General features: G+C 41.3%; 1 protein-coding gene across 1 annotated transcript; it reads right to left on the bottom strand.

Moving 5' to 3' along the window:
* Window positions 1-6,586: 6,586 nt before the first annotated feature.
* LOC118900887 (GTPase IMAP family member 7-like) lies at window positions 6,587-14,619 on the bottom strand. The gene is made up of 2 exons (XM_036863727.1): window positions 14,531-14,619; window positions 6,587-8,023 (listed from the first exon to the last, which is right to left on the bottom strand). Exon 2 carries the CDS (start codon window positions 7,980-7,982, stop codon window positions 7,101-7,103), a length of 882 nt encoding a protein of 293 aa, XP_036719622.1. The 5' UTR covers window positions 7,983-8,023; window positions 14,531-14,619; the 3' UTR covers window positions 6,587-7,100.
* Window positions 14,620-15,054: the final 435 nt, after the last annotated feature.

Here is a 15,054-nt window from a genome sequence, read left to right as displayed (position 1 = left end):
ACCAGCACAACCTCACTAAGAGAATTTGTAAAGAATGTACTTGAGGCAAGAGGAAAGTAATCACAGATAGTAAATCAGAGGTTGAAAAGAAAGAAGAAAGAAAGAAAGAAAGAAAGAAAGAAAGAAAGAAAGAAAGAAAGAAAGAAAGAAAGAAAGAAAGAAAGAAAGAAAAGAAAGGAAGAAGGAAGGAAGGAAGGAGAGAAAGAAAGAAGGAAAGAAAGAACAAAGGAAAGAAAGAAGGAAAGAAAAAATAGAAAGGAAGAAAGAAGGAAGGAAAGACAAAGAAAGGAAGAGAAGAAAATGGTAATAACTTCCAGGGCTTAAAAAGGAAAAAAATAAGAAAATAAAAATACACAACAATAATGCATAGATGGGGTGGAAGGTGGGAATGGAGTTTAAATGTTCTATAGTAATTTGTTGTATAAGAGGAAGATTAAAATATAGATTCCCTTTAGACTTTGTTAAGAATATGTGTTGTATGAGGAATATAGCCAATATTTTGTATTAACTGTAAATGGCATGTAACCTTTAAAAATGGTATAAAAAATTTAAAAATTTTGAAAAAGGAATATGTGCTGTGGCCACTAAGAAAATTAGGAAGAGTGTATATAATTTCCAACTGAGTAGAAAAAAAAATGGAATGTGAAAAGAAGAACCAAATAATCCAAATTAAGGCACAAAGAAGAAAGAAAAACAAACTATGAAACTGGTTGGACAAGTAGAAAGCAAAAAATAAAATAATACAAATGCATCCAAATAGATCATAAATTACAACTATGATAAGTACACCAAAGATTTCCGATAAAAAATAAGTATTGTTTGGAGTGGATTGCAAAGGAAATCCAAATCTAAAACATGAAACTTGAGATAGGTTGAAAGCAGAAGTAGAGGCAAATACAGCAATCCAATTCTAAACAAACAAGAACAAAATATCGAATAAAATAGAATTTTCATTCAGTGTTTCTTGCGAGCCTATTATGTGCCAAGCACTGTTTTAGGCAATTGGGTATATTAGCAAATAATAGCAGGTAAAGATCCTTGCCCTCCGGATCTTTCAGTGTTCCTTGAAGGGACAGAAAAGAAACAAAAAAGGAATAGTGTGTGAATTATAGAATAATTATAGGAGACGTTCACTTACGTAAGAAAAAAAAATCAGGGAGCGTGGTAGAGAGGACCAATAGTGAGAAGGCAGGTTAAACTTCAACAGTGTGGAAAGGGAATACCTATAAAGTCCTATCCCGCAACATGGCAACTTGTTGATTGCAAATCTCAGAGAATGCAACCCAATCTAGGAAGAGTTTTAGATAATTGAGACGCTTTTAAACAAGACGAAAGAACTTTGAGAACAATTGCCTTGGGTATTCCATTTTTTATATTTGTTTATAAATATAGATGAGACTGATGTTTAAAAATATAAGTTGGTTTGCAACGTCCTCAGGATCTTCCCAGGTGTCTTCTGAAACCCGACGGTGAGGCAGACCACTCCGGGTGGGCAGCTGGCAGGTTTAATAAGCAAGGAACTTATAAAGCTTGTCCTGAGCGGCCACGAGGAGAATAGCTTTCCACCCGTGTCTGCCAGAATCATCAACCTTTATCCAGAGGCCTTCAGTGGGTTCGGTCCCGTATAGCATCCAGATAGTGTCAATTTCTACTCAAGGCTGTATCCTTGCGGAGGCTTCTGGGAGTGGGGAGGCCAGGCAGAATGCACATTCCAAGGACAGCGGAGTAGGTGGGGAGCCCCCAACTGCGTGGGTCCAGTTCTCAGGTCCAACTCTCAAGCCCCGTGACCCGCTCTCGCGATCTCACAGCCTCTCGTCTCGCGCACCGCGCCCTGGTGGTCAGCAAGGGCTTTCGCTAGCGCGGAGGTGGCTCCTTTGGTAGCTCCCTGGCTGCACTGGTGGCAGATGTCACAGCAACAATACAGTCACATGCAAGAGAAAACGCAGGTTAAGACAATGATTCCCAAAATCAATGACCAACTTTCTCTACCAAGAACCCTATGATCCGAGCCACTGATTTACTAGGTCCCCAGGTAGAGGGGTCAGATCCCTCAGGGTGTTCACTTGTGCCCTCATGTGACTCAATAAAGACGGTACATTAACAGTCTCAGCAGTAGGAACACACTGCATTCTGTTTGGACAATGGCACGGGTGCTTCCTTGCCAGGCAGGGATCATGTCCAAGGCCATTGTAGTTTGGAGGGCAGCTTTTCTCTTTAGAGAAATGTCAGCGTTCAGTAAGGACAGGCTTTGTTGGCTACCATTCAAGACTTGCTGGGTGAACTTATCAAGGGCTTCTATGTCTGTGTACCTTCCAGAAAGGATGCAATTTTGCCTCTATATTCAACAAATTACCATTCCAATGAACTTTTGGTTGTTCGTGGATTATATACGCAGCACTTTACAAATGATTGCTGTGTCTCAAACATGCCTCCTTTGACCTTGGGGCTCATTTCTCAACATCTCTGGAACCCCTTCTGCTGGAGTCATCTTTGAACTTAAAAGCCACAGTGGAAAACAAGTCTCTGATTTGTAGCTTCCTTTTCTTTTCAAACAGAAGCATGCTTTCAAGTTTGATCATTGACCCTGTTCACCAGATTGAGAATCTGGCACAAAGTAAATCCATTCTCCATAGGTCAAGTTGTGATCTCTAAGAACGGTCAGAACTTAGGCCAGTCATACCATTAACTTGCTGTGACAGTCTCCTATTCATAGCAGTGAGCTTTACTGCCTGTCCTCTCCTTAGCCACAAGGACGGGGAGACTCCATGGCACAGACTTTTAGCTGGTCGAGGCTCCGCTCTGATTGACCGTGAGAAAATAAGGCTCAGGGCTCTTAGGGACGCTTCCCCCCCTTCAGATGTTGCAGGCCCTACTCCACCCCTTTGAATCTTTTGACTCTGTGGGATGTACACATAAATACCCCTCTGGGAATGTGGTCATGTCAAATTTCTTCCCATGATCTGCACGAGCAGAGCGCTTCCCTGGACTCCTGCTACACCACTCACGGGAAGCACGCAGCACCACTCTTACAGGAAGAGGGTTGGCAAGATCTTGGCGTTCTTCTCTAGAGTGATCTCCTCCATAGCAAAGAAGGTGATCTATGGCTAAGCCTGTGATTAAATAAGACAGGCTTCACAAAGAAGGGAGGGCAAAGAAGGAAGACATTTATTCTTGTCTCCTACTGGCCCATCAAACTGGGCCCATTAGTGCCTCATGAAGGAAATCTTGGATAGCTTCTGTCCTAAGCGCAAGCCCTCTCCAGTCTCTGTGAGTCCCATTTGTGTAATTACAACATCCAACCCAATAATCAAACTCGGAATTTCATTGCAGGGTAAAGCCTCTCCTTCCCCTGGCTTGTGCCTGCTTTCGCCGAAGGACCAGCAGTGTGCACAGGGCTTCTTCCATCTCTCCCCACCCTGCCCTTCGCCTCCTCCTCCTCCCGTCACTCGCCTTGGTTGTGACTCCTCGTGGGTTGGAGGAGAAGAGGAAAAACCATTGAAGACAAGTCAGGTGTAATCTGGCTTTGGGGGATGGAGGCGCACTTCGTGGCTCTTTTCCTCACGGGGCCCCATTAATGACTGTTCAGAGAGTCTCCCTGGAAATCTGCAATTACAAGTCCAGCTGATGGCCACTGTCTCCCCTCCAGCTGGTCACTTTGACTCCAGTTCCGGGCACAGTTGCGATCCCTGGTGGACTTCCGGGCAAGTCCCCTTCAAGCTGGCTTTGGCTGGCTCCCTCCTGTGTGGCCCACGTTTGGTTTATGGGGAGCACATACTTTTGCCCCACAGTCAGTGAAAGTTATGGTTGCTTCCAATCAGCCTCCTCAGTCTTTACCCCCTGGCGCATAGCAACGTCCTTTCGTATTATATTTCCCACAGGAGCACCCGGCTCCAAAGCTAAACTCCAGAGGACACAGGTCATGTCCTCCCAGGAATCGCTCACCATACACCACTCATGTCCTCTGGCAGCATCAAAGCCCAAGGGGCCACCTTACTTGCTGTGAGGTGAGAGAGAACCGTCGTCCTATTGGGCAGGGCACACAAGTGGAGCCCCGGTGGAGCCTCCCTTATTAAACCACATGGTTACACAGAGATCCCCCTCTTCACCAGGGAGCCAATTACTCTCGAGATGAAGCCCAAGAATTTGCCAGTCCTGAAGCTTGTTGTCCTTATGATCTGAATGTCCTCTTTTAAAAAGCCCTTTCCTCTTGACCACTTCAAACACCTACCGAATTAGTTGAAGAGCTAAACCTCACCTAACTGGTTTCTAGCTCCTTCCTTGGCAGGTCCTTCCCAGATCTTCTAGTGTATGAGTTTGGAATGTGGGGGTGTTGGCAATACTGAGGACTCAGCTGAAATTCACATTTATGTTCATATCCTGCCACATTCACCCCAGGCCTCTCACATAACCTTCAGTCCAAAATTTCAATGTAGGACGTTGACATTGGACCTGCCCTTTGACGTCTGCTACTCAGCTTGTCACAGACCTAATTGAGTGCTGTCACTCCTGAGTCTACCCCGATGATCTTATCTGCAGACCCTAACTTTCCTGTTTCTGAAGAGAAGCATGATGAATCATTCCAGGCACCCACATGGACACATCCTATACATCCTTCATAGGAGATTTCAAGCCCTGAATTCTTCCTCAAGTCTTCTCCTATGAATCCTACTTTCATTCCCCAATTATGGGTCATGGCTCTCACATATTTCAACAATAGGAATAATGCACACAATAAATGCTGGAATTTCCAGAGACCTCAGAACTCAGGACCACCTTCAGAGAAAACTGGGATGTAAGGATTGTGAAGATAATCGAGCGGGAAAGAATTCCTTCGATGCGGGAGAAGATAATGTCGATGATTTTTATTTGATTTACTCATTTCTCCTCTGGGCATGACTTACCTTCCAAAGTGGAATATAAGTTGCATCTTCCATAGGCCCTAACATATGCCTAGATACACACAAGTTAATTGAATTCATAATGCTTCTGCAAGTTGCTGAGAGACAATATCATTTAAACAGTTCTTAAATGAAAGGTGTCAGGACAGTGCATGAATAGTTCGCTCTCTAGAGACAATAGTGCACTGATGAATCACTCACAAGGAACTACCTCTAAATATAAGAATTGTGTTATCGGGAATAGCAGTTTGGACTAGCGGTGTTATGTCACAACATATATTGTGAATGTTTTCTCACAATGGGCTTTTCTTCCATGCTGTCTTTACTCCATTCGTGATATTTGTGACGACCCTTAGCATGAGCAGGTATTTGGGATCCTATTTTCTCCAGATTTGATCTCAAATCCCTGCCTCCCTAAATTTCACCAGTGCAGTAAATACTCTCAGTCACATTCACAGGCAAAGCAAAGGACAGCTGTAAAAAGTCCAACAGTTTGAGTTTGGGTTATCTGCCATCATTAAAAATGATATAAAGTCATCCCTCTAACTTTGAAGTTTTGCAATGATTTTAGCCAGACGGAACCTTTTATCTGCTCACTGCCAATGTCACAGTCCATGGGGCTAAACTTGTCCCAGAGATTTCAACAGTCAGGAGAGATTTTTCTGCTGGCAGAAAACACTAGAGTGAATTGAAAAACAACAACAACAACAACAAAAGTCAGGGAATGCTCTGAAAGAGAAAAAGAAGTAGGTATCATAAGATGTTATCAATCAGGATTCCAGCAGAAAACAGATGGCTTAGTATAATGAAGTAGTTGGAGGAGAGCCTAGTGAAGGGGCTTCCTACAAGCTGTGGATACAGGGGTTGGAAATGACAAGGGAGAGGGCTAGAAACAGCGAGGAAATTACATCCTTACCCTAAGGGGTGAACAAAACCTGGAACCCAGAAGGAGAGCTGGGTAGAGAGCCTCCAGGGGAGGAGTTATGAGCTTCGGCTTAGGGTTGCAGCTAGTGGGAGATGCCCCTGCAGGGAGAGAGGCAGGAAAACAGATACCCTGACCTTGCTTTTCTACCGTCAAGAGTTCTCCTGCTTGGATTTCCCATTGGCAGAAACCAAGCAGAAGTCAGAGAGCGAGAGATCCCACTGATGTAGTCCATATAGATCAGCGTCCCAGGCAAAAACTAGAGTGAAAGAAGGGTGAACTGTGGATCTGTAGAGGCAAGAAAAATATTTGGCACAGAAGAGATTTCTAAGGTACAGCAGGGACATTTTAAGTTAGGATGGTACCTTTAAAAAAAAGAGAGAGAGAAAAAAAAACAATAAGAGGATTTATCAACCTCCACATCTCCATGAACCACAGAGTAACGGTGCCAGAGAAGCCTGATGCTTCACTAACAAAGTACTCATAGATGTGGATTGAAATAAGACACACTATCAGTGGTGCTGACACTTAACATATGCAGGGTTTCTTATTTGAAGTTTCCTAAATTGACTCTTTGAACTCTCTGAAATAGATCATTGCCTGCTTATGTCAATTTCATAACCTCTTACATTCACTGGCATCGTGTAGAAGGACAGCGGGGAGCCGGGAGTCGTGGGGAACGTGCTGGGAAGATATTTCATTCTGGTTAGCTTTCACTGCATAACAAACCATCCCAAAACTTAGTGGTTTAAAACAACAACAATCATTTATTTTTCTCATGAATCTGCAATTTGGGCAGGACCCCGTGGGGATGGCTCACGTTTGCTCTTTGCAGCTTCATCAGTAGGCAACTGGAGAATGCACTTTGGTGTCGCCTCGCTTGCATGGCTGGCAAGCTGCTTTTGGCGGGCAGCTGAAGTATCAGCCAGGGGAGTGGGCCAGTGACTTCAAGTCCTCTTCATGCAGGTGACTTGGGCTTCCTCACAACATGGTGGCCAAATTCCAAGAGCAAGCACCCCGAGACAGCAAGGAGGCATTTTCCTTTTCTAACCTTGGAAGTCACATGGTGTTGCTTCAAACACCCAGAATTTATCAAAGCATTCACAAAGTCCATCCAATTTCAAGGCAGGGGACATAGACCCATAACTCAATGGAAAGAGTAACAAGGTCAGATTGTAAGAAGAAGTCAGAAAGAAGATATGGTTTTAGCCCTCTTTGGAAAATGCAAACTACCATATTAACAAGTTATAGTAAATTGAGAAGTAAAAATACAATTTACACTACTTCCAAAACATTTGCCATACTTTTGAAAGAATATTTTTAATCCCGTTGAAAACAATTTGAAATAAATTCTCCTCGGCTTCTTCCCTTATATTTTTCATTCGTTCATCATGCTTCTTCATTAGCAATTTTATTTGTTCCTCCTTTTCTTCCTGTGGTCTATGGGCATATTCCTTTTGAAGTAGTTTAATTTCCTTTTCTAACTGATCAGCGTAGATTTTCTTCAAGACTTCCTCCCGCTTTCTCAGCTTTTCCTCCGTGTCCTTGTATATGGCGTCGGAAAAGTAAGCCCCCTGGTTGTTCTGCACCATCTTCTCTATCAGCTCCACCAGCTCCCGCACCTGAGCTTCCTTCTCAGCCTGGTCTGTACTCCTGTTACTGAAGGCGCAGCAGCGGTCTCCACACTCCTTGAGGATGCTTCGTAGCTTTACATCCGCACCCCGCACAAAGTCGCTTAGGCTGTGGTCCTCCAGCTCCTCTTTGCGAGTGAACAAGATGATCATGTGCTTCGTGGCTGCTTCCCCAAACACAGCCTTGATCAACGCCACGGTTTTCTGCTCTTCCTCCGTGTAGCGGCCCAGCTGCATGACCAAGACGATGGCGTGAGGTCCGGGGCAGGAGGCGAGGACACAGCGGCTGATTTCCCTGCAGGTGGTGCTCAGGCTCTCCTTGGTGTCGAAGAGCCCTGGGGTGTCAACAACGAGAAGGTCTCTCCCCTCCCATTTCCGGGATGCTTTCTGACAAGTTTTGGTAACAGCCTGGGCAGCAAGCCTAGACTTGAATACGTTTCCCCCGAGGATGGTGTTTCCTGTGGCACTTTTCCCACTTCCAGTCTTCCCGACCAGCACGATCCTCAGAGCGTTGTCCTGGGCATCAGCCATGTTTATATCAAGGGGCCTTGGGGCTTAGGTACCCACAAGATCTTAAGAAAAGGAAGGAGAGGGGAAAAGGGTCAATTTGGGCAAGTGAGAACCATTCCCAACTCTCTTTTTTTTTCTTTCTTTTCCTCCCTGAAAATGTGTAATATTCTATTATGCATAAACAGCTCAATTGCTGTGGAAGAAATAACAAAGTACTTAAAGAGTATCCCCACAAAAGAGTCATGTCCAGATGATTTCACATGGAATTAACTGAAACCTTTGAAGATCTGATAATCTCAGTGCTACTTAAACAATTCCTGATCACATAAAAAGAAAGGAAAACGTTCAGCTCTTTCTATGAAGCAAGTGTAATGTTGATCCTAAAAGCTAACCACGATTTCACCAACAAATAAAGTGATACACATGTCTCATGTGTGAGTATTGATTCAAAAATCCTAAATAAATTATTAGACACTAAAAAGCAATACACCTTGACTAAGTATTACTGTTTCAGAAATACTAGGGTGGTTCAACATGAGGAAATTGTTGTAACACATCCCATTAATAGGTTAAGAAGAAAAGGAACTAGGTGCAAAAAAGACATTTGGCCAAATTCAACACTGATTCATGTTCTTTTTTTTTTATAAATTTATTTATGTATGTATTTATTTTTGGCTGCATTGGGTCTTTCTTGCTGCACACAGGCGTTCTCCAGTTGCGGTGACCAGGGGCTATTTTTCATTGCGGTGTGCAGGCTTCTCATTGCAGTTGCTTCTCTTGTTGCAGAGCATGGGTTCTAGGCACACGGGCTTCAGTAGCTGTGGCTCACAGGCTCTAGAGCGCAGGCTCAGTAGTTGTGGTGCATGGGCTTAGCTGCTCCACGACATGTGGGATCTTCCCATACCAGGGCTTGAACCCGTGTTCCCTGCATTGGCAGGCGGATTCTTAACCACTGTGCCACCAGGGAAGCCCAACACTGATTCATGTTTAAATCATAAAATTTAAATGAATAGATACTTCTTTAACATGATTTTACATAAATATATATTAAAATTTTTTTTCATCGCTTTTTTTTCATGCAACTAAAATCGTTGATTATGAAGTTCATTTGGATGAAGAAAACAGAAAATTAGCCTTGGCAATCAAGAAAAGAAAAATGAGGGAAGACTAGCTCTACCAGATAGTAGAACATTATAGTTCCTATAATTAAAGCAGTATGATGTTGGTGCACGAATAGAGAGAACAGTGAAACAAAAACAGAAGATTCAGGAGTAGACCAAACTGATCACACTATATTCATTTATATTCAATTCAATTATATCATGTTATATTTATATTCAATAAGGCAGCATCTCACATCAATGGGAAAAAAGATGGACTAATAAGCAACACTGAGATAACAATACAGAAAAAGATAAAACTGCATCCACTCCTGATGCCATTCAAATTCCAAATAGATTAGAAATTTAAATGTAAAAAAAATCCATATGATAATAGAAGAAACATGGATAAATCTTTGTAACCTGGGGGTGGGGAAAATATTTCTAAGATTTGAAATAGAGTAAGGAAAAAGACTCCTAAATTTGATTACATAAAAATCAAAAAGATAATGTGAGGCAAACAAACAAATAAACAATCCATACACAAATTAAAACACAAATGTCAAACTAGGGGAAAATTCTTTTTTCCAACTTCTGTAAAAGAGGGGCAAGGGGCAATTTTCCTTTTACACAAAGAATATCTATACAGATGGCCAACAACCACATGAAAAGATGCTCAGCATCACTAAACATTGAAGAAATGCCAATCAAAGCTACAATGATGTATCACCTCAGAGCAGTCAGAATGGCCATGATCAAAAAGTCTACAAATAACAAATGCTGGAGAAAATGTGGAGAGAAGGGAACCTTCCCACACTGCTGGTAGGAATGTAATTTGGTGCAGCCGCTATGGAGAACAGTATGGAGGATCCACAAAAAACTAAAAATAGAGTTACCAGAGGATCCAGCAATCCCACTCCTGGGCACATATATGGACAAAACTCTGATTTGAAAAGATACATGCGCCCCTATGTTCTCAGCAGCACCATTTACAATAGCCAAGACATGGAAACAACCTAAATGTCCACTGACAGATGAATGGATAAAGAAGATGTGGTACATGTATACAATGGAATATTACTCAGCCACAAATAAAATGAAATAATGCCATTTGCAGCTACATGGATGGGCCTAGAGATTATCATATTGAGAGAAGTAAGTCACACAAGGAAAGACAAATATCATATGATATCATTTACATGTGGAATCTAAAAAACATACAAATAAACTTATTCACAAAACAGAAACAGACTCACACACATAGAAAACAAACTTCTGATTACCAAAGGGGAAAGTGGCGGAAGAGGGATAAATTAGGAGTATGGGATTTATGGATACATACCACTATATATAAAATACAAAAGCAACAAGGATTTACTGTATAGCACAGGGAACTATATTCAATATCTTGTAATAACCTATAATGCAAAAGAATCAGAAAAACAAAATATATAACTGAATTACTTTGCTGTACACCTAAAACTAACACAGTATTGTAAATCAACTATACTTGAATTACAAAATTAAAAAATAAACAAAGAATATCTAAAAGTAGAGAAACAAAAGACCAGCAACTCGATAAAAAATGGAGAAAGATATAAATAAACAGTTCAAAGAAAAAAATGTAAATATCCTTTGAATATATAAAAAGAGATTAACATTCACTCGTAATAGAGAAAAATATATCAAAACATAGAAAAATTAAATTAATTATTTAATATTACACTAAGATACTATTTCTCACCTACAGGTTTGGCAAAAATCCAAAAGTTTGCTGGCATAATATATTGGTAAAAGGTGTAGGGGAAACAGGTGCTCTCCCACATGGCTAGTGCGAATGGAAAAGCAGTCTAAAACATCTAGAGGAGAAGTTAGCAATATCTTGCAAAAGTACATGTGCATTTACCCTTTGATTATCAACCTCAATTTTGGGATTTATCCCAAAGGTACACTGACAAAAATACAGAAACAAATTATGCAGAAGGCTGTTTACTGCACCACTATTTGAAATAGCAAAAGACCAAAAACCTATCAAATGCCCATCAGTATGGGCCTGGTTGAATAAACTAAGGTATATTCACGCAGTGCAGTACTAGCCAACTGTAAAACGGAATGAGATATATCTTTATATCCAGGTACGGAGACATCTCCAGGATATATCATTAAGCAAAAAAAGCCAAGTGAAAAAAATAATGTAGAGTTTACTATCATTTCTCTAACAAGGAGGACTGGGGCCTACATATATAAAAGGTAATATGTATATTTTTTCATTCATACGTAAAAACAATGGCAGGATTATCGGAAAAGAAAGCAGACAAAAAAGTTACTTATATGGGGATGGAAGAAACAGGGTGGAGGGAAGCTGGGGATAGAAGCTGGGAGCTAGACTACTTTGGATATACTTAGATTTCATAGATTTGATCTTGAAAGCATATATTATACAGCAAAAATTATATTTCAAAATACTAGTAAAAATCCAAAGCAAATGAAACAAACTAGCCAGATTGTATTTTGTGTGGTGGATGAACCACAAAAAAATTGGCCCTAGAGACTTGACAACGCAGTAATTTCTTTGTCCATCCCCAGTAGGATATAGTTAAGCACCACCCCCCCAAAAAAAACCTGCAAAAAATTGTTTTCGGGAATCCTACTCTTAGTTGTGTGTATGTGCGTGTGTGTGTTTCTATAGTTTTGAAATCCATTGAAAAGGCATAAAAACAATGATGAGCTCAGTAACAGTGAGCACCCTTCGTGCAGATTGTAACCTTCAAATGCCATTTCCCACCAGAAATTCAGGGCTCTCAGGAGAAAGCATGGATTCCAGGTCTGGGCCAGGCAATGTACGAGTTGAGCATAGACCGTCTTGTCATACTAGACAGCAAGGATGCTATGAAAAAAATTACTAGGATCGCATCAAAAGGACTTAAGAGCCAACTTGAAGACGATCCCCCACGGGACAAAGATGAGACAGTTTGAGCATCAATAAGAATAATGATTCCAAGGGATTGAAATATATCAAATAAGTTAAAATCTATGTGTTCATAGCAATGCCATCTTCTTAGAAGAAGTCAGTTGTTCGCTTTGGAGTATGTTAGGAGTATGTCATTCTGAACGTTGACAAAGGGAAAGAACAAAGCATTTATCTTGTCTTTCTTATATAACTGTGCCTCGTGGAAATGAAAGAATTGTTGAGGGGAAGTTTCTTTTTATAGGATTATTCCATCTAATAAATGAAGAAAGAATGATAGAATTAGAATATCATAATTTGTGACCCTTAAGGAAACGTATACTCAAGGTAATCATTAATATCTGAGACAACCAAACATTATGTGCCTTCTGATTGACGTTAACAACTGCACCTGTGAAGTACTCCCACCAAAACACCAGCCAAGCTTTAATCTGACCAAGCTTCTCCCTAAACAGAAGGCACACAAAACACTGGAACTAGAAGAGCATGACAAGTGACATTTTGGGGTATAATCAACAAAGTGTACACTTCCAATTCTGTTGGACAAAAGACTTCCCCTTTCTTAAAGAAATTTTACAGCAAGAAACAAGGAAGGTAGAAACCTATGTGTTAAGTTAAATTTAAGAGATTTCAATGAATTGCAATTTATGGACCTCATTTGGGCGCAACTTCAAACAATTTTTAAAATTATGAGACAATCAGGGCAATGTGAATATAACTGGTAATTTTCTAGAAATTCTCATTGCTTTTTGAAGTCTGATTATGGTAATTTTTTAAAATGGTCTTTATCTTTCAGACATACATACTCAAATATTTACTGATAAAGTGACACAAGGTCTGACATTTGCTTCAAAGTAATCTGGGGTGGCTGGGGAGTGGTGAGTATATAAATGAAACAGGACTGGCATAAACTGATAATTGTTGAAGCTTGGTATAGGTACATGGAAGTTCCTTATATTATTCCCTTTATCTTTCAATAAGTTAAAAAAAATTCCACAATAAAAAAAATAACCTGGGTGTAGTGTAACCGCTACTGAATGTATACTGTATACCAAGCACACTAATAAATATGTTTTGTATATTACAGTCATCCCTCCATATCAATATGGAGGGGGGATTGATTCCAAGACCCCAACATGTTCCAAAATCTGCAGATGCTCAAATATCTCATGTAAAATGGCTAGTACAGTTGGCCCTCCATATTGGGTTTTCATATTGGCAGATTCAACCTACCTTGGATGGAAATTTCCATCCTCTTTGGTTGAATCTGCCAATGTACAACCAGGGATATGGAGAGTTGAATGTGCATTTATTGAAAAAAATCCACATATAAGTGGACCCGCACAATTCAAATCTGTGTTGTTCAATGGTCAGTTGTGTCTCACTTACTCGCAAAACTAACCTGCAAGGAAGCTAACTTTATTACCTGAGTTTTTTAAATGAGGAGACTGATGTGGCTCAAGAATTCTGAGACACTTGCCCAAGGTCATTGTGCTAATAGGTGTTGAACAGAGAGGGGTCCAATTCAAAGGCTGTCTGACTACCACGCTCACTCTTAAGCACTGCACACTACGGCCTCTTCTTGTTCCTTCTCAGATCCGTCATTCTATAGTCTACATCAGGTCAGAGGCAGATGAGGGGAAGACAGTCCACACTCTTTCCCGAATGGTGAACTGGTTAGCAAGCCTATCATTAGGGAAGGCAAGGAGGGGGGTCTCACATACATGTTTTTTTTAGAATAGCTAATCCTCTCTGCCTGGCACTTGCTCCGCAACTCATATGTCACCCTATTAGGGACACAGCTTCTCTCTGTGAAGTGTCGGAAAGAATTCAAAGTGAATTCTAGATTTCCTGTGTCATTAGTGACCTGGGTAATCCCTGGAGAGTCACCATGCTCTCAGGGGTTCTGATCCTCTTTAAGGAAAATCAACAAGGGCCTACTGTATAGCACAGGGAACTCTACTCAATATTCTGTAATAACCTATATGGGAAAAGAATCTGAAAAAGAATGGATATACGTATATGTATAACGGAATCACTGAGCTGTATACCTGAAAGTTACACAACATTGCAAATCAACTCTACTCCAATATAAAATAAAAATTAAACTAAAAACAAGAAACAGGGGTTTAGACTGGGTGGCCTCTGAATTGCCTTCCAGCTCTAAAGACCTGCCTTGGGGACACTCATTTCCTATTAAGGGAAAACTCTGGGTTATCAAGTGGTACTCAATGTCCATCACAACAGCAACTAGACAGACGGTGCAGTTTTCAGCTAAGGTTTGTCCTGTTGAATATGAGGTGTATGGACATTATGCTCATAAACGTCTTTCCTCCCCTCTCTCCCCTCCACCACCAGCACTCTGGCAGCATCCTCCTTCCTGCGTTGCCTGCACACCACCTGGTCCCTTCTCGGGCCACAGCCCACCCCCACGCAGACTCCCTGTATCCTACTGCCCCTCGCAGCTCTATCCTCTGGGGCCTCTTCTCAGCCAGGCTCACCTTTTGAAGGAGTTGATGAGTTGTCAAGTTTTCTCCAAAGAAGCTGTTTGAGCCCGTGCTTTTGCTTTAACTATGAGGGGAAAATGTTTGCACCCTCTGAAACCTCTGAGCCAGGAAGCAGATTGGGTGGAGCCAGTGAAGGAACTGTTTGCCTTTAAAGAGACAGAAATATTGCCCCATAATCTGGTGGGTGCTTCAGCTTTGACAAGTTGAAAGCTTTTTCTCCGTGTGCCTGTTATCACACCAACATTGCCAAAGTTATACTTGTTGTTTGGGGTTATTGTGGTGGATCCAAAAGGCCCTTAGTAAATGACCTAAATCTTGCCCAGAAAGCCAGTCACACTGTCTGATCATCATTCCTGGGTGCACTGGGAGACTGCAGGGCTCTTCGGGGAAGAAAGAAGTCAGACACGTGCCTTGGTGTATCCTAGGGATAGCGCCAGTCTATTGCTGGGTGGAGAGTAGAACTTGTAAGTGATGAACTTGAATATTTAGCTGAAGAGATTTCTAAGTACAGTGTGGAA

Source organism: Balaenoptera musculus, chromosome 9 (genome assembly GCF_009873245.2).
Source record: "Balaenoptera musculus isolate JJ_BM4_2016_0621 chromosome 9, mBalMus1.pri.v3, whole genome shotgun sequence".
NCBI classification, from domain to species: domain Eukaryota; kingdom Metazoa; phylum Chordata; class Mammalia; order Artiodactyla; family Balaenopteridae; genus Balaenoptera; species Balaenoptera musculus.
Note: the sequence above shows the minus strand (reverse complement) of the source record. Positions and strands in the feature narration are given on the sequence as shown.

Excerpts from the sequence above, each read along its gene's own strand:
- LOC118900887 (XM_036863727.1), bottom strand. The coding sequence starts at position 7,982 with ATGGCTGATGCCCAGGACAACGCTCTGAGGATCGTGCTGGTCGGGAAG.